Raw genomic sequence first — 26,493 nt, forward strand, 5'->3', positions numbered from 1 at the left:
CAACTAGAAACCATCACTTGAAGGTTGTATTGTCACTTAATTCCAAGTACTTAGAATGTTGAAAATTGGAAGTCCGAATGCACTTTTGATTAATACTTACTCGTTAGTTGGAACCCTTTTAAATTCTGTCTTTTAAGCTTTTTGTTGAATAGGTCTATGCTTGCTGGTCTTTATGACACTGCATCCTTACTTTGCTTATTTGTATGCTTGCCCCCTTTGAATCAAATGAAAAGAGAATGAGTGTTTTTACAAAAGACCAGAGAGGAGTTCACACTATGGAGTAAGTTCATGAGTTTATGGTATAGTCATAAGATAGCTAAGTTGGTTCAACCACAAGGTGGGAAGACAACTATCTGTCATGAATACTATGCTTTGAACACACCCCATGAGACTAGCTAAATAACAAGATCCTAATAAGAAAAAGAGGAAAAGAAAAAATGAAAGTGGAAAAATAAAAGAAAAAGAGTAAGCAATAAGGCTAGGCACCAATGGTTTTTAATCTTGAGGCATGTGTCTGTGGTGCTTCTGTGTGAGGGATCTACTTGGATGAATAAGCTCTTAGGGGTGCCTTATCACTTGGTAACTTGGGTTAACTAACTCGGGATTATCAGCTGAAAGTCCACTATCAAGAGTAACCTTCAATACAGAGCATTTAGTAACCCAAAGAGGTGCTGGACACCAAGGTCTCAAGAAAAGAAAATAAATAAACTATGTGCCTGTGGTGTGTATGTATGGGGGAGAGACTTGAGCAAGTAAGTCCTTAGGGGTGCTTCAACACCTAGCACCTTGAACCAACTGGTTCGGGAGTGTTGGCTGAAAGCTTATTTTAAAGAGTTGCCCCCTTACAGAGCACTTAGCTTAAGAACAAAAATAAACCCTGAAATGACAATAAAAGGATCAATGAATAAAAGTCTCATGGGATGCAATCAAAGTGAGTGTTCTAGGACATGATAAAGGTCTGAAAGCCAGGAATGAACCTAAGTTGCTATGCATGAAACCACCATAAAACCAGGGACATGACTTCCACAAGAATGACTCATTCCTCTTGGCATTCTATTCATCATTCTCTTGTTCCAGTACTTGCTTAGGGACAAGCAAGCTTTAAGTTTAGTGTTGTGATGCCAGGGCATTTTGGCCAGTTTTACTGACCTTTTCTTTACTGTTTTTAGGGTAGTTTCATGCATTTCTTTAGGAAATAAGCTAGTTTTGGATAGATATTCATTTACATCTTGATTCAAGCATACATTGTGCACTTTACATGATTTCATGTGGATTTTGTATAAATTTAAGGACAAATTGGATTTTGCATTTACCATGACTTGGACTAGAACTTTGATGCACTTTATTGCTTGATTTCAGGACAAAGGAAGCAAAGAAGAACCACACTAGTGGCTACGTTAGTTACACTAACGTTAACACTAACGTGGAATGGGAGTAACTTGCAAAGTTAATGAGAAAAGTAATTGCCAATAACGCTCTCGAAGCCATCATTGCCCACGTTAAGAGTCACATTAACTTAGTTAACGTGAACTCTAACGTGGAAGAAAGGAAATGGGCCAACGTTAGTGACACTTAACATTATCACTAACGTTGGACCAAGCTCATAAGTGGCCACGTTAGTTGCCACGTTAACTTAGTTAACATGGCCTCTAACGTTAAGAAGAAAGGGGGGAAGCCAACGTTAGTGACATTCAACATTATCACTAACGTTGGCCAAGTCACATTAAGTCACGTTAACTCCCACGTTAACCTAGTTAACGTGGAAGCTAACGTGAGGAAACAAGGTGGTCGACAACGTTAGTGACACTAAACATTGTCACTAACGTTGGTAGCACACAAGCCCCAATAAGCCACGTTAACTCCCACGTTAACCTAGTTAACGTGGAAGCTAACGTGAAGAAGGAAGGTGATCGCCAACGTTAGTGACACCCAACATTGTCACTAACGTTGGAAGGAGCCCACACGTGCCACCATGAGCCACGTTAACTCCCACGTTAACTTAGTTAACGTTGAAGCTAACGTGGATAAGGGAATGATGAGCCAACGTTAGTGACACTCAACTTTGTCACTAACGTTGGAGATGGCTAGCATGGCCACGTTAGAAGCCACGTTAACCTAGTAAACGTGGACTCTAACGTGAGAAATAGGGCACATTGGAACGTTAGTGACAATGGTAAGTGTCACTAACGTTCTCGAAGGTTGGCAAGCCTACGTTAAAAGAGCCACGTTAACTAAGTTAACGTGGACTCTAACGTAGGGAAGGGGGAGATTTCTCAATGCTATTGGGAAAGGTGAGTCCCAATAACGCGTGCGAAGGATAAAGGGGCAAAGTTAGTGACAACGTTTGTGCCATTAACGTTGAAGTTAACGTGGTTCTTACTTGGGTGAGGAACGTTAGTGAAAAAGTTGAATGTCACTAACGTTCTCGAACCCATATTTTCACTGAACGTTAACACCACTAACGTCCTGAGCTAAAGTCTCTGCCCACTTCACACTTTCTCTCTGCAAGTAAAGCCAAGTCCAATGAAGAAGATAACTGCTTCAAACTCAAGATCCAAAAGCCCAGACCCAAGACTTGAAGAATCAACTAGAAGAACAGAAGAGTAGTATATATAAGAGTAGCTTTGAATTATTTAAGGAGTTGGGAAATTATAGGGAGCCTCTTGGCATAGAACTACTCTCTGTATTTTACTTTCTCTGCACTTCTAGTTTTTATTATGTATTCTCCATCTTTGTTTTCATTTTCCAGAGCTATGAACAACTAAACACCTTTCATTGGGTTAGGGAGCTCTGTTGTAATTTGATGGATCAATACTAGTTTTCATTATTCTTCTTCTATTTTTTCTCTTGATTTTACTTGAAAGCTTTCGATCTTCATCCAATTGGATAGTTATCTTGGAAAAGAAGCTATTTATACTTGGATCTCTTCTGAACCTTGAAAGAGGAATGAAGAGATCATGCTAGAAATGCTTTCTCATGCTGGACCAAATTGGGTTTGGATGGATATGTGACTATAATCCTCTCAAAACTTGATTTGGGAAATGCATGTGGTATAATCAGTGACCATACTTCATCTCTTCTCATGAGCAATTGACCAAGGAATTGGCTATTGATCAAGATTTGAGAGATTGAATTACAAGAAATTGTAATTCAATCACTTAAGATTGCCAAGGAGATCAATGAGTGCATTGATTGAGGAAGAGATGAAAATAAAATTTATCCGGAGAATGCAACATCTCCTAAGCCCAATGAACTCCCCATTTCTAATCTTACCCATTCTCTTTAATTTCTGTCATTTACTTTTATGAGCAATTACCCCATTCCCATTTAAGATTCTGTAATTTACCTTCCGTCATCTACATTCAGCTCTTTATTTTCAGCATTTACTTTTCTGTTATTTACTTTCCTGCCATTTAATTTTCTGTAATTCTCAACTCAAATTCTGGATTCGCTCAACTAGAACATTCCTCTAATTAAAGTTGCTTGATCAATCAATCCCTGTGGGATTCGACCTCACTCTATTGTGAGTTTTTACTTGACGACAAATTCGGTACACTTGCCAAAGGAAATTTGTTATGAGACAAGTTTTCCGTGCATCATTGGCTTCGGCCCCAGAGAGGGAACCAGAAGAACCAAGATCCAAGTATGATCAAGTGTGTAAAATACAATAGCAAAAGGTCCTATTGTAGAAAACTAGTAACCTAGGGTTTACAGAAATGAGTAAATGATGCAGAATCTACTTCAGGGCCCACTTGGTGTGTGCTTGGGCTGAGTGTTGAAGCTTTCACATGTAGAGGCTTTTCTTTGAGTTAAACGCCAGCTTTTCTACAAGTTTGGCCATTTAACTCCAGCTTTTATGCCAGTTCTGGCCTTTTGACTCCAGAATTTCTATGCTGACTTGGAACGCCGGTTGGGGCCATCAAATCTCGAGCAAAGTATGGACTATTATATAATGCTGGAAAGCCCAGGATGTCTACTTTCCAACGCAATTGAGAGCTCACCAATTGGGCTTCTGTAGCTCCAGAAAATTCACTTCGAGTGCAGGGAGGTCAGAATCCAACAGCATCTGCAGTCCTTTTTCAGCCTCTGAATCAGATTTTTGCTCAGGTCCCTCAATTTCAACCAGAAAATACTTGAAATCACAGAAAAATACACAAACTCATAGTAAAGTCTATAAATGTGATTTTTATTTAAAAACTAATAAAAACATAATAAAAACTAACTAAAATATACTAAAAACATACTAAAAACAATGCCAAAAAGCGTATAAATTATCCGCTCATCACAAGACCAAACTTAAATTGTTGCTTATCCCAAGCAACTGAAAATCAAATAGGATAAAAAGAAGAGAATATACAATGAATTCCAAAAACATCAATGAAGATCAGTCTTAATTAGATGAGCGGGGCTATTAGCTTTTTGCTTCTGAACAGTTTTGGCATCTCACTTTATCCCTTGAAGTTCAGAATGATTGGCATCTATAGGAACTCAGAATTTAGATAGTGTTATTGATTCTCCTAGTTCAGTATGTTGATTCTTGAACACAGTTACTTTAGGAGTCTTGGCCGTGACCCTAAGCATTTTGTTTTCCAGTATTACCACCGGATACATAAATGCCACAGACACATAACTGGGTGAACCTTTTCAGATTGTGAATCAGCTTTGCTAGAGTCCCCAATTAGAGGTGTCCAAAGCTCTTAAGCACACTCTTTTTGCTTTGGACCACGACTTTAACCGCTTAGTCTCAAGCTTTCACTTGATACCTTCACGCCACAAGCACATGGTTAGGGACAGCTTGGTTTAGCCGCTTAGGCCAGGATTTTATTCCTGTGGGCCTTCCTATCCACTGATGCTCAAAGCCTTGGATCCTTTTTATTTTACCCTTGCCTTTTGGTTTAAAGGGCTATTGGCTTTTTCTGCTTGCTTTTTCTTTTTCTTCTCTTTTTTTTTCACCCATTTTTTTTCTTTTTTTTTCGCATATATTTTTTCTGCAAGCTTTTCACTGCTTTTTTCTTGCTTCAAGAATCATTTTTATGATTTTTCAGATTATCAATAACATTTCTCCTTTTCTATTATTCTTTCAAGAGTCAACAATTTTAACATTCATGAACAACAAATTCAAAAATATGCACTGTTCAAGCATTCATTCAGAAAAACATAAAGTATTGCCACCACATCAAAATAATTAATCTGTTTTAAAATTCAAAATTCATATACTTCTTTTTCTTTTTGCAATTAAAACACTTTTTATTTAAGAAAGATGATGATTCATAGGACATTCATAGCTTTAAGGCATAGACACAAAGACACTAATGATCATGTAATAAAGACACAAACATAGATAAACATGAAGCATAAAAATTCGAAAAACAAAAAATAAAGAACATGGAAATTAAAGAATGGGTCCACCTTAGTGATGGCGGCTAGTTCTTCCTCTTGAAGATCTTATAGAGTGCTTGAGCTCCTCAATGTCTCTTCCTTGCCTTTGTTGCTCCTCTCTCATGATTCTTTGATCTTCTCTAATTTCATGAAGGAGGATAGAATGCTCTTGGTGTTCCACCCTTAGTTGTCCCATATTGGAACTTAATTCTCCTAGGGAGGTGTTAATTTGTTCCCAATAATTTTGTGGAGGAAAATGCATCCCTTGAGGCATCTCAGGGATTTCATGATGAGGAATTTCCTCATGCTCTTGTCCATGAGTGGGATCTCTTGTTTGCTCCATCCTTTTCTTAATGATGGGCTTGTCCTTATCAATGAGGATGTCTTCCTCTATGTCAATTCCAGCTGAATTGCAAAGGTGACAAATGAGATGAGGGAAGGCTAACCTTGACAAAGTAGAGGACTTGTCTGCCACCTTGTAGAGTTCTAGGGATATAACCTCATGAACTTCTACTTCCTCTCCAATCATGATGCTATGGATCATGATAGCCCGGTCTATAGTAACTTCAGACCGGTTGCTAGTGGGAATGATTGAGCGTTGGATGAACTCCAACCATCCCCTAGCCACGGGCTTGAGGCCATGCCTTCTTAGTTGAACTGGCTTCCCTCTTGAATCTTTCTTCCATTGAGCGCCCTCTTCACAAATGTCTTTGAGGACTTGGTCCAACCTTTGATCAAAGTTGATCCTTCTAGTGTAGAGGCGTGCATCTCCTTGCATCATGGGCAAGTTAAATGCCAACCTTACATTTTCTGCACTGAAATCTAAGTATTTCCCCCAAACTATTGTAAGCCAATTCTTTAGGTCTGGGTTCACACTTTGATCATGGTTCTTGGTGATCCATGCATTGGCATAGAACTCTTAAACCATTAAGATTCTGACTTGTTGAATGGGGTTGGTGAGAACTTCCTAACCTCTTTTTCGAATCTCATGTCGGATCTCTGGGTATTCACCCTTTTTGAGCTTGAAAGGGACCTCGAGGATTACCTTCTTCTTGGCCACAACTTCATAGAAGTGGTCTTGATGCACCCTTGAGATGAATCTCTCCATCTCGCATGACTTGGAGGTGGAAGCTTTTGCCTTCCCTTTCCTCTTTCTAGAGGTTTCTCCGGCCTTAGGTGCCATAAATGGTTATGGAAAAACAAAAAGCAACGCTTTTACCACACCAAACTTAGAAGGTTTTCTCGTCCTCGAGCAAAAAAAGAAGGAAGAGAGTAGAGGAAGAAGAAATAGAGGAGATGGAGGGGGGTTAGTGTTTCGGCCAAGGGGGAGAAGTAGTGTTTAAGATGTGTGAAAATGAAGGGGTGAAGATGGGTTTATATAGGAGTGGGGAGAGGGTAAGGTTCGGCCATGTATGGGTGGGTTTGGGAGGGAAAGTGGTTTGAATTTGAATGGTGAGGTAGGTGGGGTTTATGATGGATGGATGTGGATTGGGGAAGGGTTTATGGAGAAGAGGGTAGGATTTGATAGGTGAGGGGTTTTTGGGGAAGAGGTATTGAGGTGATTGGTGAAGGATACTTGGGGAAGAGTATTATGAAAAGGTGTGAAGAAGAGAGAGATTGAGTTGAGGTTGGTGGGGATCCTGTGGGGTCCACATATCCTGAGGTATCAAGGATTTCTCATCCCTGCACCAATTAGGCTTGCAAAATGCCCTTTGCTGCCAATCCTGGCGTTAAACGCCAGGTTGCTGCCCATTTCTGGTGTTTAACGCCAGCTTCTTGCCCTTTTCTGGCGTTAAACGCCAGTCTAGTGCCCATTTCTGGTGTTAAACGCCCAGAATGGTGCCAGACTGGGCGTTTAACGCCTATTCTGCTGCCTTTACTGGCGTTTAAATGCCATTAGGCTTCTCCTCCAGGGTGTGCTGTTTGTCATTCTGTTTTTCAATTTATTTTTGCTTTTTCAATTGTTTTTGTGACTTCACATGATCATCAACCTACAGAAAACATAAAATAACAATGGAAAATAGAAATTTAACATAGATAAGTAAAATTGGGTCGCCTCCCAACAAGTGCTTCTTTAATGTCAGTAACTTGACAGTGGGCTCTCATGGAGCCTCACAGATACTCAGAGCATGATGATGGCCTCTTAACACCAAACTTAGAGTTTGGTTGTGGCCTCCCAACACCAAACTTAGAGTTTGAATGTGGGGGTTTTATTTGACTCTGTATTGAGAGAAGCTTTTCATGCTTCTTCTCCATGGTTACAGAGGGAGATCCTTGAGCTTTAAACATAAGGGAGTCCTCATTCACTTGAAAGACCAATTCTCCTCTGTCAACATCAATCACAGCTTTTGCTGTGGCTCGAAAGGGTCTGCAAAGGATGATGGATTCATCCATACACTTCCCACTATCTAGGATTATGAAATCAGTAGGGATGTAGTGGTCTTCAACCTTTACCAAGACATCCTCTACAAGTCCATAAGCCTGTTTCCTTGAATTGTCTGTCATCTCTAGTGAGATTCTTGCAGCTTGTACCTCAAAGATCCCTAGCTTCTCCATTACAGAGAGAGGCATGAGGTTTATGCTTGACCCTAGGTCACACAGAGCCTTCTCAAAGGGCATGGTGCCTATGGTACAAGGTATTGAGAACTTTCCAGGATCTTGTCTCTTCAGAGGTAATTTCTGCCTAGTCAAGTCATCCAGTTCTTTGGTGAGCAAGGGGGTTCATCCTCCCAAGTCTCATTACCAAATAGCTTGGCATTTAGCTTCATGATTGCTCCAAAGTACTTAGCAACTTGTTCTTCAGTAACATCTTCATCCTCTTCAGAGGAAGAATACTCATCAGAGCTCATGAATGGCAAAAGTAAATTCAATGGAATCTCTATGGTCTCAGTGTGAGCTTCAGATTCCCATGGTTCCTCATTAGGGAACTCCTTGGAGGCCAGTGGATGTCCATTGAGGTCTTCCTCAGTGGAGATCACTGCCTCTTCCTCCTCTCCAGGTTCGGCCGTGTGGGTTATGTTGATGGCCTTGCACTCTCCTTTTGGATTCTCTTCTGTATTGCTTGGAAGAGTACTAGAAGGGAGTTCAATAACTTTCTTACTCAGCTGACCCACTTGTGCCTCCAAATTTCTAATGGAGGACCTTGTTTCAGTCATGAAACTTTGAGTGGTTTTAATTAAATCAGAGACTACAGTTGCTAATTCAGAGTGGTTCTGCTTGGAATTCTCTGTTTGTTGCTGAGAAGATGATGGAAAAGGTTTGCCATTGCTAAACCTATTTCTTCCACCATTATTGTTGTTGAAGCCTTGTTGAGGCCTCTGTTGATCCTTCCATGAGAGGTTTGGATGATTTCTCCATGAAGGATTATAGGTGTTTCCATAGGATTCTCCCATGTAATTCACATCTTCCATTGCTGGGTTCTCAGGATCATAAGCTTCTTCTTCAGATGAAGCTTCTTTGGTACTGACTATTGCTGCTTGCATTCCAGACAGACTCTGAGAAATTATATTAACTTGCTGAGTCAATATTTTGTTCTGAGCCAACATGGCATTCAGAGTATCAATCTCAAGAACTCCTTTCTTCTTACTTGTCCCATTATTCACAGGATTCCTTTCAGAGGTGTACATGAATTGGTTATTTGCAACCATTTCAATGAGTTCTTGAGCTTCTGCAGGCGTCTTCTTCAGATGAAGAGATCCTCCAGTATAGTTGTCCAATGACATCTTGGACAGTTCAGACAAACCATCATAGAAGATACCTATGATGCTCCATTCTGAAAGTATGTCAGAAGGACACCTTCTGATCAATTGCTTGTATCTTTCCCAAAATTCATAGAGGGATTCACCTTCCTTCTGTCTGAAGGTTTGGACTTCCACTCTAAGCTTGCTCAATTTTTGAGGTAGAAAGAACTTTGCCAAGAAGGCATTGACTAGCTTTTCCCAAGAGTTCAGGCTTTCTTTAGGTTGTGAATCCAACCATGTTCTAGCTCTGTCTCTTACAGCAAAGGAAAAGAGCATGATGCACGGAAAACTTGTCTCTCAACAAATCTCCCTTCGGCAAGTGTACCGAAGTTGTCATTAAGTAAAAACTCACAATAGAGTGAGGTCGAATCCCACAGGGATTGATTGATCAAGCAACTTTAATTAGAAGAACGTTCTAGTTGAGCAAATCCAGAATTTGGGTTGAGAGTTGCAGAAAATAAAATGGCGGGAATGTAAATAACAGAAAAGTAAATGCTAGAATTAAAGGACTGGAAGTAAATGACTGAAAATAAATTGCAGAATTGTAAATGGGAATGGGGGATTTGCTCATAAAAGTAAATGGCAGAAATTAAAGAGAATGGGTAAGATTAGAGATGGGGAGTTCATTGGGCTTAGGAGATGTTGCAATTCTCCGGATCAAGTTCATTTTCATCTCTTCCTCAATCAATGCACTCATTGATCTCCTTGGCAATCTTAAGTGATTGAATTGCAATTTATTGCAATTCAATCTCTCAAATCTTGATCAATAGCCAATTCCTTGGTCAATTTCTCATGAGAAGAGATGACGTATGGTCACTGATTATACCACATGCATTTTCCAAACCAAGTATTGAGAGGGTTACAGTCACATACCCATCCAAACCCAATTTGGTCCAGCATGAGAAAGTATTTCTAGCTTGATCTCTTCATTCCTCTTCCAAGGTTCAAAAGAGATCCAAGTTTGAATAGCTTCTCTTCCAAGATAGCTACTCAATTGGATGAAGACAGAAAGCTTTCAAGTAAAATCAAGAGGAAATATAGAAGAAGAACAATGAAAATTAGTATTGATCCATCAAATTACAACAGAGCTCCCTAACCCAATGAAAGGGGTTTAGTTGTTCATAGCTCTTGAAGATGAAAACAAAGATGGAGAATACATCATAAAACTAGAAATTGCAAAGAAAGTAAAATACAGAGAGTGGTTCTTCAGCCTCCAGAACTCCTTTACAATTCAAAGCTACTCCTATATATGCTACTCTTCTCAGCTTCTAGTTCACTCTTCAAGTCTTGGGCCTTTGGATCTTGAGTTTGAAGCAGTTCCTTTCTTTATTTGGGCTTGGCTATACTTGCAGAGAGAAAGTGCGGAGTGGGCAGAGACTTAAGCTCAGGGCGTAAGGAGTGTTAATCATTTAGTGAAAGTCCAAGTTCGGGAACGTTAGTGACACTTAACATTGTCACTAACGTTCCAATGCACCCCTTTTGCCTCACGTTAAAACCCACGTTAACTAGGTTAACGTGGCTTTTAACGTTGCCTTGTCAACCTTCGAGAACGTTAGTGACACTCAACATTGTCACTAACATTCCAGTGTGCCCCTTCTTGCTTCACGTTAAAGCTCACGTTAACTAGGTTAACGTGGCTTCTAACGTGGCCTTTGCCATCCTTCGAGAATGTTAGTGACATTCAACATTGTCACTAACGTTCCAATGTGACCCTAGGTCTCACGTTAAAGTCCACGTTAACTAGGTTAACGTGGCTTCTAACGTGGCCATCTTTTAGCCATCCCAACGTTAAGTGTCACTAACGTTGGCTCATCCTTCATTTCTCATCGTTAGCTTCCAAGTTAACGTGGAAGATAACGTCACTCTTGGGGGTTGTGTGGTTGCTTCAACGTTAGTGACAATGTTGAGTGTCACTAACGTTGTCGACAACTCTTCATCTTCTACTTAGTTCCCACGTTAACCAAGTTAACGTGGGAGTTAACGTGGTACTTAGCACCATAGGCCAACGTTAGTGACAATGTTGAGTGTCACTAACGTTGGCTTCTCTCCCTCCCCCTTAACGTTAGAGGTCACGTTAACTAGGTTAACGTGGCTTCTAACGTGGCCACTTATGAGTAATTGCCAACGTTAGTGACAATGTTGAGTGTCACTAACGTTGGCTCAACTTCTTTTCTCCACGTTAGAGTTCACGTTAACTTGGTTTAACGTGATTCTCTAACGTGGGCATTGATGGCTTTTTGAGAGTGTTATTGGCAATCACTTTTCTCATTAATCTTTGCAAGTTACCTCCCCTTTTCTTGCTTCTTTTTGGTCCTGAAATCAAGCAACAAAGTGCATCAAAGCTCTAGTCCAAGTCATGAGTAATGCAACATAATATTTGTCACTAAACTTATGCAAAATCCTCATGAAATCATGTAAAATGCACAATGTATGCTTGAGTCAAGGCATAAGTGAATATTTACCCAAAACTAGCTTATTTCCTAAAGAAATGCATGAAACTAACCTAAAAACAGTAAAGAAAAGGTCTGTGAAACTGGCCAAGATGCCCTGGCATCACAACACCAAACTTAAAGCTTGCTTGTCCCTAAGAAAGTACTGGAACAAGAGAATAATGAATGGAATATCCAGAGGAATGAGTCATTCTTGTGGAAGTCATATTACTGATTTTATGGTGGTTTCATGCATAGCAACTTATGTTCATTTCATTACTGGCTTTCAGACCTTTATTATGTCCCTAAACACTTACTTTGTTTATATCTCATGAGACTTTTATTCATTGATCCTTTTATTGTTATTACAAGGGTTGTTTGTGTTATTTAGGCTAAGTGCTCTGTAAGGGGGCAACTCTTTAAGATAAGCTTTCAGCCAACACTCCTGAACCAGTTGGTTCAAGGTACTAGGTGTTGAAGCACCCCTAAGGACTTACTCCCTCAAGTCTCTCCCCCATACATACACACCACAGGCATATAGTTTATTTATTTTCTTTTCTTGAGACCTTGGTGTCCAGCACCTCTTTGGGTTACTAAATGCTCTGTAGTGAGGGTTACTCTTGATAGTGGATTTTCAGCTGATAATCCCGGGTTAGTTAACCCAAGTTATCAAGTGATAAAGCACCCCTAAGAGCTTATTCATCCAAGTAGATCCCTCACACAGGAGCACCACAGACACTTGCCTCAAGATTAAAACCATTGATGCCTAGCCTTATTGCTTACTCTTTTTCTTTTGTTTTTCACTTCCTTTGTTTTTTCCTTTTCTCTTATTAGGATCTTGTCATATGCTCAGTCTCATGGGTATATCCAAAGTCAAGTATTCAGGATAGATAGTTGTCCTCCTAGCCTTGTGGTTGAACCAACTTAGCTAACTTATGACTACCTCAAAGATTCATGAATGCACTTCAACAATATGAACTCTACCCTGGTCTTTTAAAAACAATCATTCTCTTCTTCATTTGATTTAAAATGGACAAGCTTACAAGTAAATAAGGGAATGATGCAGTGACATTTAAACCAGAAATCATGGACCTATTCAGAAAGAAAACTTAAAAGACAGAAAAAATTTTTTTTAACATGACATGGAAGCAGGTTCTATTTCATACAAGATCTTCCTTATTTAAAGCATAGAAAACGATGGACTAAAAGGAACTCCACCACCTTTCATTCATGTGGATGCCCGTGCTCCCCTCCTTGCTTGTCCTCATTGTGTCTCTCTTGAGTGCTTGTGCTCCCACTTCCTTTGCCTTTTCCAAGCAGCTTCTTCCAGAAACCACTATCTTCCATCTTCTTCTTGAGTGTCTCCTTTTGCTGTTTCACTTTCCTCTCTTCTTGTTCTACAAATTCTTTTTGGACTTCATCATATGTGGGGATGGCATAGTGTAGATGATGCATATTACTGGTCATGTAGTTCAACTCGGCTTGAGTGTTTACATAGAACTCCTCCCTATGTAGTTGCCTTCCTTCATTGAGTACACTGAACTCATTGAAAGTTTTTATTTGGGCTATCTGTCGCTGGTTGAGCTCTTGCAAGTGCTTCTCTTGAAGCTCTTGCCTCTCATTCACTTGGTTGATGGCTTGAGTGAGCTGGGAGTAGCGTTCCTGCTGCTGCTCCATTTGTTGTTTTTGCCATGCTTCCTGTTGACTCAGCCGGTTCAGTATTTGCTCTTGTCCTTCCATATGTCTCTGTCCTAAATCTTCAATGGCTCTTAGAAGGTGAGTCATATTCAAGTTGGCTGGGTCATGATGCTCTTCTTGTTGATATTCTTCCTGATGGTATTCTTCTTGGTTTCCTGGGCCCTTTGCCTTCCTATATGTGGCCTTCTTAGTTGCTGAGCCGGTGTGGTATAGACCATTCGCTCGAGTGTGACTGGCCTCCCTGGGTTCACCCAGTCTGGGCTGCTGTCCTCAAATATTACCTTGGCCTTGTTGCACAAGTGGAGAATGGTGCTGGCGTACCAAAGTCTGGCACCTGAGTCAGCTTTCTCAACTGACTCTTGAATCCCTTTGGCAATGAGCTCATGCACTTTGATTTCCCCACCTTGTACTAAGCATTGTACCATAGTGGCTCGATTGATATTGACCTCTGAATTATTAGCAGCTGGTAGGATGGACCTCCTTACATGCTCAAACCACCCTTTGGCTTCAGGGTGAAGGTCTCCCCTTTTTATGAATTTTGGTCTCCCATCTGAGTACCTCTCCCAGTCAGCGGCTATGACACAGATATCTGATGCTATCTCTGAGAGCTCATCCTTATCGGGGCTTCTACTTATCCTTGCCTGATAACTCTCCTCATCAAAATGAGGTGATTTCAAATGAAGAGCTCTTGTTATGGCACTTGGGCTGAAATCCACCTCCTTTCCTCTCACATAGCTTTTGAAGGTTGGGGCTTTGGTCTTATCCTCTCTAACTGCATTTGCATAGAATTCTTTGATGAGGTTACCATTGATCTTCCCCTCTGGACTGGTGAGCAATTGCCACCCCCTCTGTTCGATTTTTCTCCAAATCTGTGGTGATTCATTGGCATTGATTTGGAAGATTAACTCTGTCAATATCTTTCTGGCACTTATCCGCTCAAATTCATGCTCATGAAAGGCAGTCTTGAATCTCTTGTCATCAAAGGGAGCACTCACCATAGGTTCCTTCCTCTTTTGCCTCTTTGAGCTTGATGATGCCATGACTTGAGTTGTTGTTTGAGGAGATTTGAGGTTTCGGATAGATGAAGAGTGGGTTGGTTAAAGCAATTTGTGATGAAGGGTTTAGTGTGTCAATAGAAGTGTGGAGAGTGGGAGTTTGAATGTGAGGAGTGAGCATGCACTCAGGTTCACTTATATAAGAAAATCATGAGTGGATGAAGGGTGTGGATTGCATGAATGTTTACTAGATGAACGGATGGGGTTGTGTATGAAGGAAAGACAAAGATCATCACTTTAATGAGAGTGATTGGTTCGTTCTTCAAGGGTCTTCTTTTTCCAATGTTGCATGGCAACGTTTCCCCATGCGTTCCCTCTTGAGACATGTGTGTAGTGCTCTTCATTAAGTGGCAAAATCTCCCCCATTTAATTGTCCAATCGATCCCTTTTTATGCTTCTTTTCCTTTCCTATAAAGATTTGAAATAAGGGAATTAATATATAAGAAAATTAAAACTCTACGGCTAGAATAAATTGAAAGAAAGGATTTGATTGTTTGTTTATGAATTTCAACTAACTAACTAACTATTGGTGGTTCCTTATATGCATTTTGGTGGCACCATGGGGTGACACCAAACTTAGTTTGAAGCACTGTGATGAAAGTTTTGTGTTCAAAGCTCCCAAGACTAGCATGCAACTTGGTTTGCTTTGAACACCAAACTTGTTCCTCACTATATTCTGCATAAGAAGATTTTCACCAATTGTTTGTTAAGTTTGGATTGAAGCTCATAAAGATTGACTTATTCATTATCATCTGAAGGTATATAAAACATGGGTTGCCTCCCATGAAGGGCTTCTTTATCGTCACTAGCTTGACGTTTTTCTTTCATCATGGTGGTTGGTAGTGCTTAAAGTCCTCCCCTCTTGCTGTGGATTTGTATCCATTGGTTGGATCAATGATCTCTATATGTTCCAAGGAAAGAACTCTGTTGATAGTGAAGACCTTAGGTAACTGAGATGGTACAGTAGGGAGATTAGGAGGAATATCTGGGAAGTGAGATGAGACAACTCTATCCCCTAGAGAGAAATCTTCCGTAGGGATCTTCTTGTTCCTCCATTTCCTTGGTACCTTCTTCTTTGTTTCTTTTGAGGTTGCCTTCCCCTTGGTGACCTCTTTTCTCCAAGGAGTTGTGATGCTGTCTTTACCTGCCTCTAGAGGTTTGGGTTCCTCCAATTTTTCTTTGAGCTGTGGCAGTTGCTGTTTTCCTTGTTTATCAGTTGAGGGAGTTTCAGAATGAACTAGCTGTGCTTCAGTGCTTATCTCCTCCTTCAGTGTCTCCTTATCTTTTGTGCTTAGTTCCTTGTCCTCTTGATCTGTTTCTTATGAGAAGTTGAAGACATTGAAGCTGAGTCGTTCATCATGAATTCTCAATATTAGCTCCCCTTTCTCTACATCGATAAGTGCTCTGGCCGTAGCTAGGAATGGTCTTCCCAATATGATTGGGTGAGTATGACTCTCTTCCATGTCTAGAATGACAAAGTCTGTTGGGAGAAAGTACTTCCCAACCTTTAGCAGCACATTTTCCACCACTCCTATTGCTTGCTTTTGAGTTTTGTCAGCCAGTCTGATAATGACATCTGTGGGCATTATCTCATTAATCTGCAGCCTCTTCGCTAGGGATAAAGGTAGTAAGTTGATGCTGGCCCCCAAATCACATAGTGCTCCTTCGAACATAGTCTCGCCTATGGCACAAGGGATATGAAATCTTCCTGGGTCTCTTCTTTTTGTAGGCAGCTCAGGCTGAATAAGTGCACTACATTCCTTGTTCATCACTATAGTCTACCCTCCCTTGAGTGAGCTTTTCCTCGGAAGAAGTTCCTTCATATACTTGATGAATGCAGGCATTTGTTGAATTGCCTTGATGAATGGTATGTTCACATGCAGATATGCAAACAAGTCTAGGAACCTTGAGTATATTCTTTTTCCCACAGCACCATTGAGCAATTGAGGGAATGGTGCATAGAGCTTCAGCAGCTCTTGTTGTGAGATTTCTGGTTCTTTGTGATCTCTATCCTCCTCCTTTGTTGAGTTGTCTTCAGGTTGTTTGCACATTTTTCCTTGCTTGTCTTCAATCTCTTAATCACTTGTAGTAACCATTTTGCAATCTTCCCATCTTACTTTCTTTGCTTCTCCCTTGGGATTTTTCCCAGTGTCACTTGGGAAGCTATCAGTAGGTTTAGGAATCTTCTCAGCTAAATATCCCACCTGGAATTCCATCTTCCTAATGGTTTCTCCCTGGTTCTTAATATTGGCTCGCACCTCCTCTTTGAACACCTTATTTTCTTGAATCTCTTGGCATATTCCTTCAAGTAAGGCTTCAATCTTAGAGAGCCTGTCATCAATTGATGAGTGGTTTGGAGCAGATGTGCTATTTTGGTTTTGATAAGTATGTGGAGAAGTGTTGTTGTGGGGGTGTTGAGATGTCCTCTGGGAGAATTGTTGGTGAGCTGCATTGTTGTTGGAGTTGTAACGTCTCTAGTCTTGGTTTTGATCTTGCTCACTTCCCCACCCAAAGTTCGGGTGATTTCTCCATCCAGGGTTGTAGGTCTTGGAGTATGGATCATAGTTTTTCCTTGGTGAATTCCCAATGTAGTTGGCTTGCTCCTGACTCCCTTCTGCTTCTTGGTTTACTCCTTCTTGTGTTGTTGATGAAGTGGAGATTGCTGCTACTTGGTTCATCTCCATCTTCTTGGTGAGGTCAGCCAGCTGCTGGGTAATGAGCTTGTTTTGGGCCAACAGAGCATCCACATTGTTTAGCTCCATCACTCCTCTTGTGTTCCCTCTTTCGGAAGCATAGAAGTAGTCCTTTTCTGATACTGTTTCAATAACATCTATGGCTTCCTCAATGGTCTTCTTCTTGTTCAAGGACCCTCCATATGAATGGTCTACTGCTTTCTTTGACTCATAAGAGAGCCCTTCATAGAAAATGTGCAGCTGGACCCATTCGTTGAACATGTCAGGTGGACACCTCCTTGTTAAGTCTTTGAACCTCTTCCATGCTTCATACAGAGTCTCACCATCCTGTTGCCTGAAGGTTTGAACCTCAGCTCTCAGCCTATTGATTCATTGAGGAGGGTAGAATCTTGCTAAGAATTTGTTCACCACATCCTCCTAAGTTGTCAAGCTCTCCCTTAGGAAGGATTCCAGCCACTTGGCTGCCTGTCTCTGAGTGAGAAGGGAAATAAGAGCAATCTATAGGCGTCAGAATGAACACCATTAGATTTCACTATGTCACATATTCTCAGGAAGGTGGTCAAATGTTGGTTGGGATCTTTTTGAACACCTCCTCCAAACGAACAGTTGTTCTGAACAAGGGTGATGAGCTGTGGTTTAAGTTCAAAGTTGTTGGCATGGATTGTTGGCTTTTGGATGCTACTTCCACAATTGCCTGGGTTTGGATTAATGTAAGAGCCCAAAACTCTTCTATCCTCCCCAGCATGATTTGCTCCACCTCCTCTGCCATGGTTGTGAATCTCTTCTTCATGATGATTTTCCATGTTTTCTTCCATGTTTGGTTCAAAGTATTCCTCAAATTGTTCCTCCTCTTCTTCAGCACCAACTACTCGTTTTTCTTTTGCCTCCCTCCTTAGTCTAAGGAAGGTTCTCTCTGGTTCAGAATCAAAGGAAGTTGAAGCCCCGCTTCTTCTCCCTGTCATACAACCAACAAGTACAAGCAGAGAAAATAGGTGCAGATAGTATTTATGTCAGAATTGATGTTAGTTGTGGGTGATGTAATATATCAAACAGTTAGTGGGTTAGCAAACAGAATTGAAAATAACAAAGAAAAACAAAAGAGTAGATGGAGAAGGGAAGAAGTTTAACTAAAACAAAAAGTAAATCACTCAAACAAAAAAATGAAATTCACAAAATAAAATGCTCAATCTAGTGATCTTCAAATCTAATCATTGTTGATGCACAATCAATCCCCGGCAACGGCGCCATAAACTTGATGCACGGAAAACTTGTCTCTCAACAAATCTCCCTTCGGCAAGTGTACCGAAGTTGTCGTCAAGTAAAAACTCACAATAGAGTGAGGTCGAATCCCACAGGGATTGATTGATCAAGCAACTTTAATTAGAAGAACGTTCTAGTTGAGCGAATCCAGAATTTGGGTTGAGAGTTGCAGAAAATAAAATGGCGGGAATGTAAATAACAGAAAAGTAAATGCTAGAATTAAAGGACTGGAAGTAAATGACTGAAAATAAATTGCAGAATTGTAAATGGGAATGGGGGATTTGCTCATAAAAGTAAATGGCAGAAATTAAAAAGAATGGGTAAGATTAGAGATGGGGAGTTCATTGGGCTTAGGAGATGTTGCAATTCTCCGGATCAAGTTCATTTTCATCTCTTCCTCAATCAATGCACTCATTGATCTCCTTGGCAATCTTAAGTGATTGAATTACAATTTCTTGTAATTCAATCTCTCAAATCTTGATCAATAGCCAATTCCTTGGTCAATTGCTCATGAGAAGAGATGAAGTATGGTCACTGATTATACCACATGCATTTCCCAAACCAAGTATTGAGAGGGTTACAGTCACATACCCATCCAAACCCAATTTGGTCCAGCATGAGAAAGCATTTCTAGCTTGATCTCTTCATTCCTCTTCCAAGGTTCAAAAGAGATCCAAGTTTGAATAGCTTCTCTTCCAAGATAACTACTCAATTGGATGAAGACCGAAAGCTATCAAGTAAAATCAAGAGGAAAGATAGAAGAAGAACAATGAAAATTAGTATTGATCCATCAAATTACAACAGAGCTCCCTAACCCAATGAAAGGGGTTTAGTTGTTCATTGCTCTTGAAGATGAAAACAAAGATGGAGAATACATCATAAAACTAGAAATTGCAAAGAAAGTAAAATACAGAGAGTGGTTCTTCAGCCTCCAGAACTCCTTTACAATTCAAAGCTACTCCTATATATACTACTCTTCTCAGCTTCTAGTTCACTCTTCAAGTCTTGGGCCTTTGGATCTTGAGTTTGAAGCAGTTCCTTTTTTTATTTGGGCTTGGCTATACTTGCAGAGAGAAAGTGCGGAGTGGGCAGAGACTTAAGCTCAGGGCGTAAGGAGTGTTAATCATTTAGTGAAAGTCCAAGTTCGGGAACGTTAGTGACACTTAACATTGTCACTAACGTTCCAATGCACCCCTTTTGCCTCACGTTAAAACCCACGTTAACTAGGTTAACGTGGCTTTTAACGTTGCCTTGTCAACCTTCGAGAACGTTAGTGACACTCAACATTGTCACTAACGTTCCAGTGTGCCCCTTCTTGCTTCACGTTAAAGCTCACGTTAACTAGGTTAACGTGGCTTCTAACGTGGCCTTTGCCATCCTTCGAGAACGTTAGTGACATTCAACATTGTCACTAATGTTCTAATGTGTCCCTAGGTCTCACTTTAGAGTCCACGTTAACTAGGTTAATGTGGCTTCTAACGTGGCCATCTTTTAGCCATCCCAACGTTAGTGACAATGTTGAGTGTCACTAACGTTGGCTCATCCTTCATTTCTCATCGTTAGCTTCCACGTTAACCAAGTTAACGTGGAAGTTAAGGTGACTCTTGGGGGTTGTGTGGTTGCTTCAACGTTAGTGACAATGTTGTGTGTCACTAACGTTGTCGACAACTCTTCATCTTCTACGTTAGTTCCCACGTTAACCAAGTTAACGTGGGAGTTAACGTGGTACTTAGCACCATAGGCCAACGTTAGTGACAATGTTGAGTGTCACTAACGTTGGCTTCTCTCCCTCCCCCTTAATGTTAGAGGTCACGTTAACTAGGTTAACGTGGCTTCTAACGTGGCCACTTATGAGTAATTGCCAACGTTAGTGACAATGTTGAGTGTCACTAACGTTGGCTCAACTTCTTTTCTCCACGTTAGAGTTCACATTAACTTGGTTAACGTGACTCTCTAACGTGGGCATTGATGGCTTTTTGAGAGTGTTATTGGCAATCACTTTTCTCATTAATCTTTGCAAGTTACCTCCCCTTTTCTTGCTTCTTTTTGGTCCTGAAATCAAGCAACAAAGTGCATCAAAGCTCTAGTCCAAGTCATGAGTAATGCAACATAATATTTGTCACTAAACTTATGCAAAATCCTCATGAAATCATGTAAAATTCAAAATGTATGCTTGAGTCAAGGCATAAGTGAATATTTACCCAAAACTAGCTTATTTCCTAAAGAAATGCATGAAACTAACCTAAAAACAGTAAAGAAAAGGTCTGTGAAACTGGCCAAGATGCCCTGGCATCAGAGCATAAGCTTGTAGACCTCGGGATCAACCCCATTGGTCTTGACAGTGTCACAGATTTGCAAGAATTCAGCTAAGAATTGATGAGGATCTTCCAATGGAAGTCCATGAAACTTATAATTCTGTTGCATCAGAGAAACTAATTGAGGCTTAAGCTCAAAGTTGTTTGCTCCAATGGTAGGGATTAAGATGCTTCTCCTATAGAAGTCGGGAGTAGGTACAGTAAAGTCACCAAGCACCTTCCTTGCATTGTTGGCATTGTTGTTGTTTTCGGCTGCCATGGCTTCTTCTTGTTTGAAAGTTTTTGTTAGGTCCTCTATAGAGAGTTATACTTTAGCTTCTTTTAGCTTTCTCTTCAAGGTCCTTTAAGGTTCAGGATCAGCTTCAACAAGAATGCCCTTGTCCTTACTCCTGCTCATATGAAAAGAGAGGAGAAGAAAACATGGAATCCTCTATGTCACAGTATAGAGATTTCTTGAGGTGTCAGAGGAAAATAAAATAGAAGGATGAGGTAGAGAAGAGAGAATTCGAACTTATCAAGAGGGACAGAGTTCGAATTGCTGATAGTGGAGAAGTGTTTGTCCTTTAAATAGAAGGATTTGAGAATAGGGGAAGAATTTTCGAAATTAAAGTAAAAGGATTTTGAAATAATTAAAAGAAATTTTGAAAATTTGGTAAATAATTTTCGAAAACTAAGATTGGGAAAGAAATTAAGTGATTTTTGGAAAAGATTTTGAAATTAGAAATCAAAAAGATATGATTGAAAATTAATTTTGAAAAAGATGTGATTGAAAAGATATGATTGAGAAGATATGATTGAGAATCAAATTAAAAGGAGAAATTTTTAAAATTAAAGTTGATTACTTGACTAACAGGAAATTAAAAGATATGATTCTAGAATTAAAATTTGATCCTTTCTTAATAGGCAAGTAACAACTTGAAAATTTTGAAATAAATCATTATTTGTAGCAAGGATTTTCGAAAATAATAATAATTTAAAAAATGGAAAGAAATTGATTTTGAAAAGATATGATTGAAGAGATATGATTTGAAAAAGTTTGATTTTGAAAAATTATGAATATTTGAAAAAAGGTTTGAATTAAAAACAAAATCTTACCTCTTGTTCCATCCTGGCGTTAAACGCCCAGAATGGTATCCATTATGGCATTTAACGCCCAAAATACTACCTTTTTGGGAGTTTAACGCCCAGCCAGGGCGTTTAAACGCCAGTTTTCCTTCTTCACTGGGCGTTTTGAACGCCCAGCTTTTTCTGTGTAATTCCTCTGCTGCATGTTCTTAATCTTCAATTCTCTGTATTATTGACTTGAAAAGACATAATTTTGAAAATTTTTTTTGAATTTTTAATGATGAGAAATAATCAAAATGCAACTAATCATGGAAAACTAAGATTAAATCAAAAATGCATGCAAGACACCAAACTTAGAATTTTGTATACTAATGACTATAACAATTTGAAAATGCATATGAGAAACAACAAAAGACACAAAGCAAGAGAATTTAAAGATCAGAGCAAGAAAATCATCAAGAATAACTTGATGATCAATGAAGAACATAATGCATGTAATTTTCTAAAATTAGAAGAATAAAGACATGCAATTTACACCAAACTTAAAATTAGACACTAGACTTCAAACAAGAAACATAAAATATTTTTTATTTTAAGATTTTAAAAATTTTTTGTAATTTTTTTTCGAAAATTAAGTGGAAAAAAAAGAAAAAAAAAGGACTTCAAAAATCTTAATGAGAATTCCAAGAATCATGCAATGTTAGTCTAAAACTCCGGTCCAGGAATTAGACATGGCTTACTAGCCAGCCAAGCTTTCAGTGAAAGCTTCGGTCCAAAACACTAGACATGGCCAATGGCCAGCCAAGCTTTAGCAAATTATTACGTTCAACAGCAAGATTGATAGAAATCAATAAGCCCTTGTGATGATAAGTTGAAACCTCGGTCCAAAAGATTAGACATGGCTTCTCAGCCAGCCAGACTTCAACAAATCATCATGAAACTCTAGAATTCATTCTTAAAAGGTCTGAAGAACAAAATAGAAATACAAATTTTTTTTTGAAATTTTTCGAAAATTAAAAGGTAAAAAGCTTAAACATAAAATAAAATTACCTAATCTGAGCAACAAGATGAACCGTCAGTTGTCCAAACTCGAACAATCCCCGGCAATGGCGCCAAAAACTTGGTGCACGAAATTGGGATCATCAATGACGCCAACATCATGGTACGCACAATTGTAATCTCAACTCTTTGTCACAACTCCGCACAACTAACCAGCAAGTGCACTAGGTTGTCCAAGTAATAAATCTTACGTGAGTAAGGGTCGATCCCACAGAGATTGTCGGCTTGAAGCAAGCTATGGTCATCATGTAAATCTCAGTTAGGCAGATTCAAATGGTTATGGAGAATTGATAATTAAAATATGAATAAAACATAAAATAAAGATAGAGATACTTATGCAATTCATTGGTAAGAATTTCAGATAAGAGTATGGAGATGCATTGTTCCTTCTGAACCTCTGCTTTACTATTGCCTTCTTCCAATCATTCATACTCCTTTCCATGGCAAGCTTTATGTTGGGTTTCACCGTTGTCAATGGCTACCTCCCGTCCTCTTAGTGAAAAGGTTCCAAATGCGCTGTCACCGCATGGCTAATCAGCTGTTGGTTCTCGATCATGTTGGAATAGGATCCATTGATCCTTTTGCGTCTGTCACTACACTCAACACTAGCGAGTTTGAAGCTCGTCACAGTCATCCCTTCTCTGATCCTACTCGGAATACCACAGACAAGGTTTAGACTTTCCGGATCTCAGCAATGGCCCCTAATTGATTCTAGCCTATACCATGAAGGTTCTAATCTTAGATTAGAAACCCAAGAGATGCACACTCAAGCTTGTTTGCATGTAGAACGGAAGTGGTTGTCTGGCACGCGTTCATAGGTGAGAATGGTGATGAATGTCACGGATTATCACATTCATCATGTTGAAGAACGAATGGATATCTTAGAACAGAAATAGGCTTGAATTGAATAGAAAAACAATAGTACTTTGCATTAATTCATGAGGAACAGCAGAGCTCCACACCTTAATCTATGGTGTGTAGAAACTCCACCGTTAAAAATACAAAAGTGATCATGGTGATCATTGGCTTCAGCCCCAGAGAGGGAACCAGAAGAACCAAGATCCAAGTATGATCAAGTGTGTAAAATACAACAGCAAAAGGTCCTATTTGTAGAAAACTAGTAACCTAGGGTTTACAGAAATGAGTAAATGATGCAGAATCCACTTCAGGGTCCACTTGGTGTGTGCTTGGGCTGAGTGTTGAAGCTTTCATGTGTAGAGGCTTTTCTTGGAGTTAAACGCCAGTTTTTGTGCCAGTTTGGGCGTTTAACTCCAGCTTTTATGCCAGTTCTGGCGTTTTGACGCCCGAATTTCTATGCTAACTTGAAATGCTGGTTTGGGCCATCAAATCTCGGGCAAAGTATGGACTATTATATATTTCTGGAAAGACCAGGATGTCCACTTTCCAACGCAATTGAGAGCGTGCCAATTGGGCTTCTCTAGCTCCAGAAAATCCACTTCGAGTGCAGGGAGGTCAGAATCCAACAACATCTGCAGTCCTTTTTCAGCCTCTGAATCAGATTTTTGCTCAGGTCCCTCAATTTCAGCCAGAAAATACCTGAAATCACAGAAAAACACACAAACTCATAGTAAAGTCTATAAATGTGATTTTTATTTAAAAACTAATAAAAACATAATAAAAACTAACTAAAATATACTAAAAACATACTAAAAACAATGCCAAAAAGCGTATAAATTATCTGCTCATCAAAAGCCTAGGCTCATTAAATGGGTCCTTCTTCCACAAGAATTTGACATAGAAATTAGAGATAAAAATGGAACTGAAAATCAAGTGGTAGATCATTTGTCAAGGCTCCGATAAGAAAGCAACCAAGACCTTTCACCTCCTATGAATGAGAAGTTTCCTGATGAACACCTCTTGATGATCCATCAAGCACCTTGGTTTACAGACATTGCAAACTACAAGGTAGGAAGGAAAATCCCACCAGAATATACAAAGCAACAAGTCAAAATGTTTTTAAATGATGCTAAACAATTCTTGTGGGATGAACCTTTTTTATTCAAAAGGTGTTAAGATAGAATAATTAGAAGGTGTGTGGCTGAGGAGGAAATCAAGGATATCCTATGACAGTGTCATATCAAGCTATGGGCGATGCTTTGGAGGAGAAAGGACCGCTACAAAAGTACTTCAAAGTGGATTCTATTGGCCATCAATCTTTAAAGATGCACGGGAGTTTGTGAAGTATTGCAATGCATGTCAAAGAGTGGGAAATTTGTCAAGAAAGAACGAGATGCCTCAAAAGTATATTCTGGAAGTAGAATTGTTTGATGTGCGGGGAATAGACTTCATGGGTCCATTTCCTCCATCATATTCAAACAAATACATACTTGTGGTAGTGGACTATATTTTAAAATGAGTGGAAGCTATTGCCACCACCACCAATGATGCTAATGTAGTTCTCCAATTCCTCAGAAGAAATATTTTCACTAGGTTTGGTGTGCCAAGAAGCTTGATAAGTGATGAGGGTAGTCATTTCTGCAACAAATACTTGAATACCCTCCTCCAAAGGTATAGAGTGACTCACAAAATTGCAATACCATACCACCCACAAACTAGTGGTCAGGCTAAAATATCAAACAGAGAGCTTAAGAGGATATTGGAGAAGACAGTTGGAGCTACTAGGAAGGACTGGGTAAGAAAGCTGGATAATGCACTATGGGCTTATAGAACAGCATTCAAGACACCCATTGGAAGGTCTCCATATCAGCTTGCGTATGGCAAGACGTGCCATCTTCCTACAGAGCTAAAGCACAAAGCCTTTTGGGCTACCAAGTTTCTTAATCTTGAAGCTCAAATAGCAGGGGAGAAAAGGCTATTACAACTCAATGAAATGGAAGAATTCAGATTAGAAGCCTATGAGAATGCTAGAATATATAAAGAGAGGACTAAGAGGTGGCATGACAAAAGGATTGCAAATCTTTGAACTAGGGCAGAAGGTCCTTTTGTTTAATTCAAGGCTAAGGATCTTCCCTATGAAGTTGAGATCAAGGCTAAGGATCTTCCCTATGAAGTTGAGATCAAAATAGACTGGTCCTTACTTGGTGACAAAAGTTTCTCCACATGGGTATGTTGAGCTCTTAGATGAAGCTTCTAAGCAAACCTTCAAAGTAAATGGTCATAGAGTGAAGCACTACTTGGGAGGAGATTGGGGCAAGCAGAAGAGTATCCATGAGCTAACTTAAGCACAGTGGTAACGTCAAGCTAGTGATGATAAAAGAGCGCTTGTTGGGAGGCAACCCAACCAGAGGTAACCTTTCTCCAATCTTCTTTCAATAAGTGGTAATTAAACTTCTAAATATTGCAAGGAAATAAGTTTTGTGTTTCACACCATGGTGCTTATCAGAGTGAACAAATCAAAGGGTGAATTTGTATATTAGTTTGGTGTACCACCATGAATCTTAACACATTACACCCCTTAAAACATTTCATGATTCCAAGCAATAGCAGAAGCTAATTACCCCTACAATCTCAAGTTATTACTCTTCATCTTTATAGTTTTATATAATCATAAGAATTGTTGCATCCATTGTTCATGAATGCATGCAAAACTTCAATATGCATAAAGTGTGGTTAAAGAGAAGCATGAAGTAAGAACCTAAGTTTGGCGTCACACACCAACTTAATGACACTTCTCCAAAACCATATATGCATGATTTAATTCAAAAAAAAACTTTCAAATTCGAGAATCAATAAAGAGAATGATGGAGTCTTTTCTTGTCTTTTCTCTTCTTTAGTACTTACATTAGGTTACTTTTATTGTACACAATTTTGTTTGCTTG

General features: G+C 39.6%; 1 protein-coding gene and 1 non-coding gene across 2 annotated transcripts in view; both read left to right on the top strand.

Moving 5' to 3' along the window:
- LOC107627326 (uncharacterized) overlaps window positions 1-25,637 on the top strand; it is a 42,085-nt gene extending 16,448 nt beyond the window's left edge. The window contains exon 2 of the mRNA XM_016330171.1: window positions 25,223-25,637. Within this exon, the coding sequence (XP_016185657.1) occupies window positions 25,223-25,637 (415 nt within the window). The remainder of the gene's footprint in view (window positions 1-25,222) is intronic.
- LOC148574675 (small nucleolar RNA R71) lies at window positions 17,254-17,357 on the top strand. Its single transcript, XR_015906877.1, has one exon. It is a non-coding gene; the product is annotated as a small nucleolar RNA R71 (small nucleolar RNA).
- Window positions 25,638-26,493: the final 856 nt, after the last annotated feature.

Source organism: Arachis ipaensis, chromosome B2 (genome assembly GCF_059453495.1).
Source record: "Arachis ipaensis isolate K30076 ecotype BB chromosome B2, ASM5945349v1, whole genome shotgun sequence".
Lineage (NCBI taxonomy): Eukaryota > Viridiplantae > Streptophyta > Magnoliopsida > Fabales > Fabaceae > Arachis > Arachis ipaensis.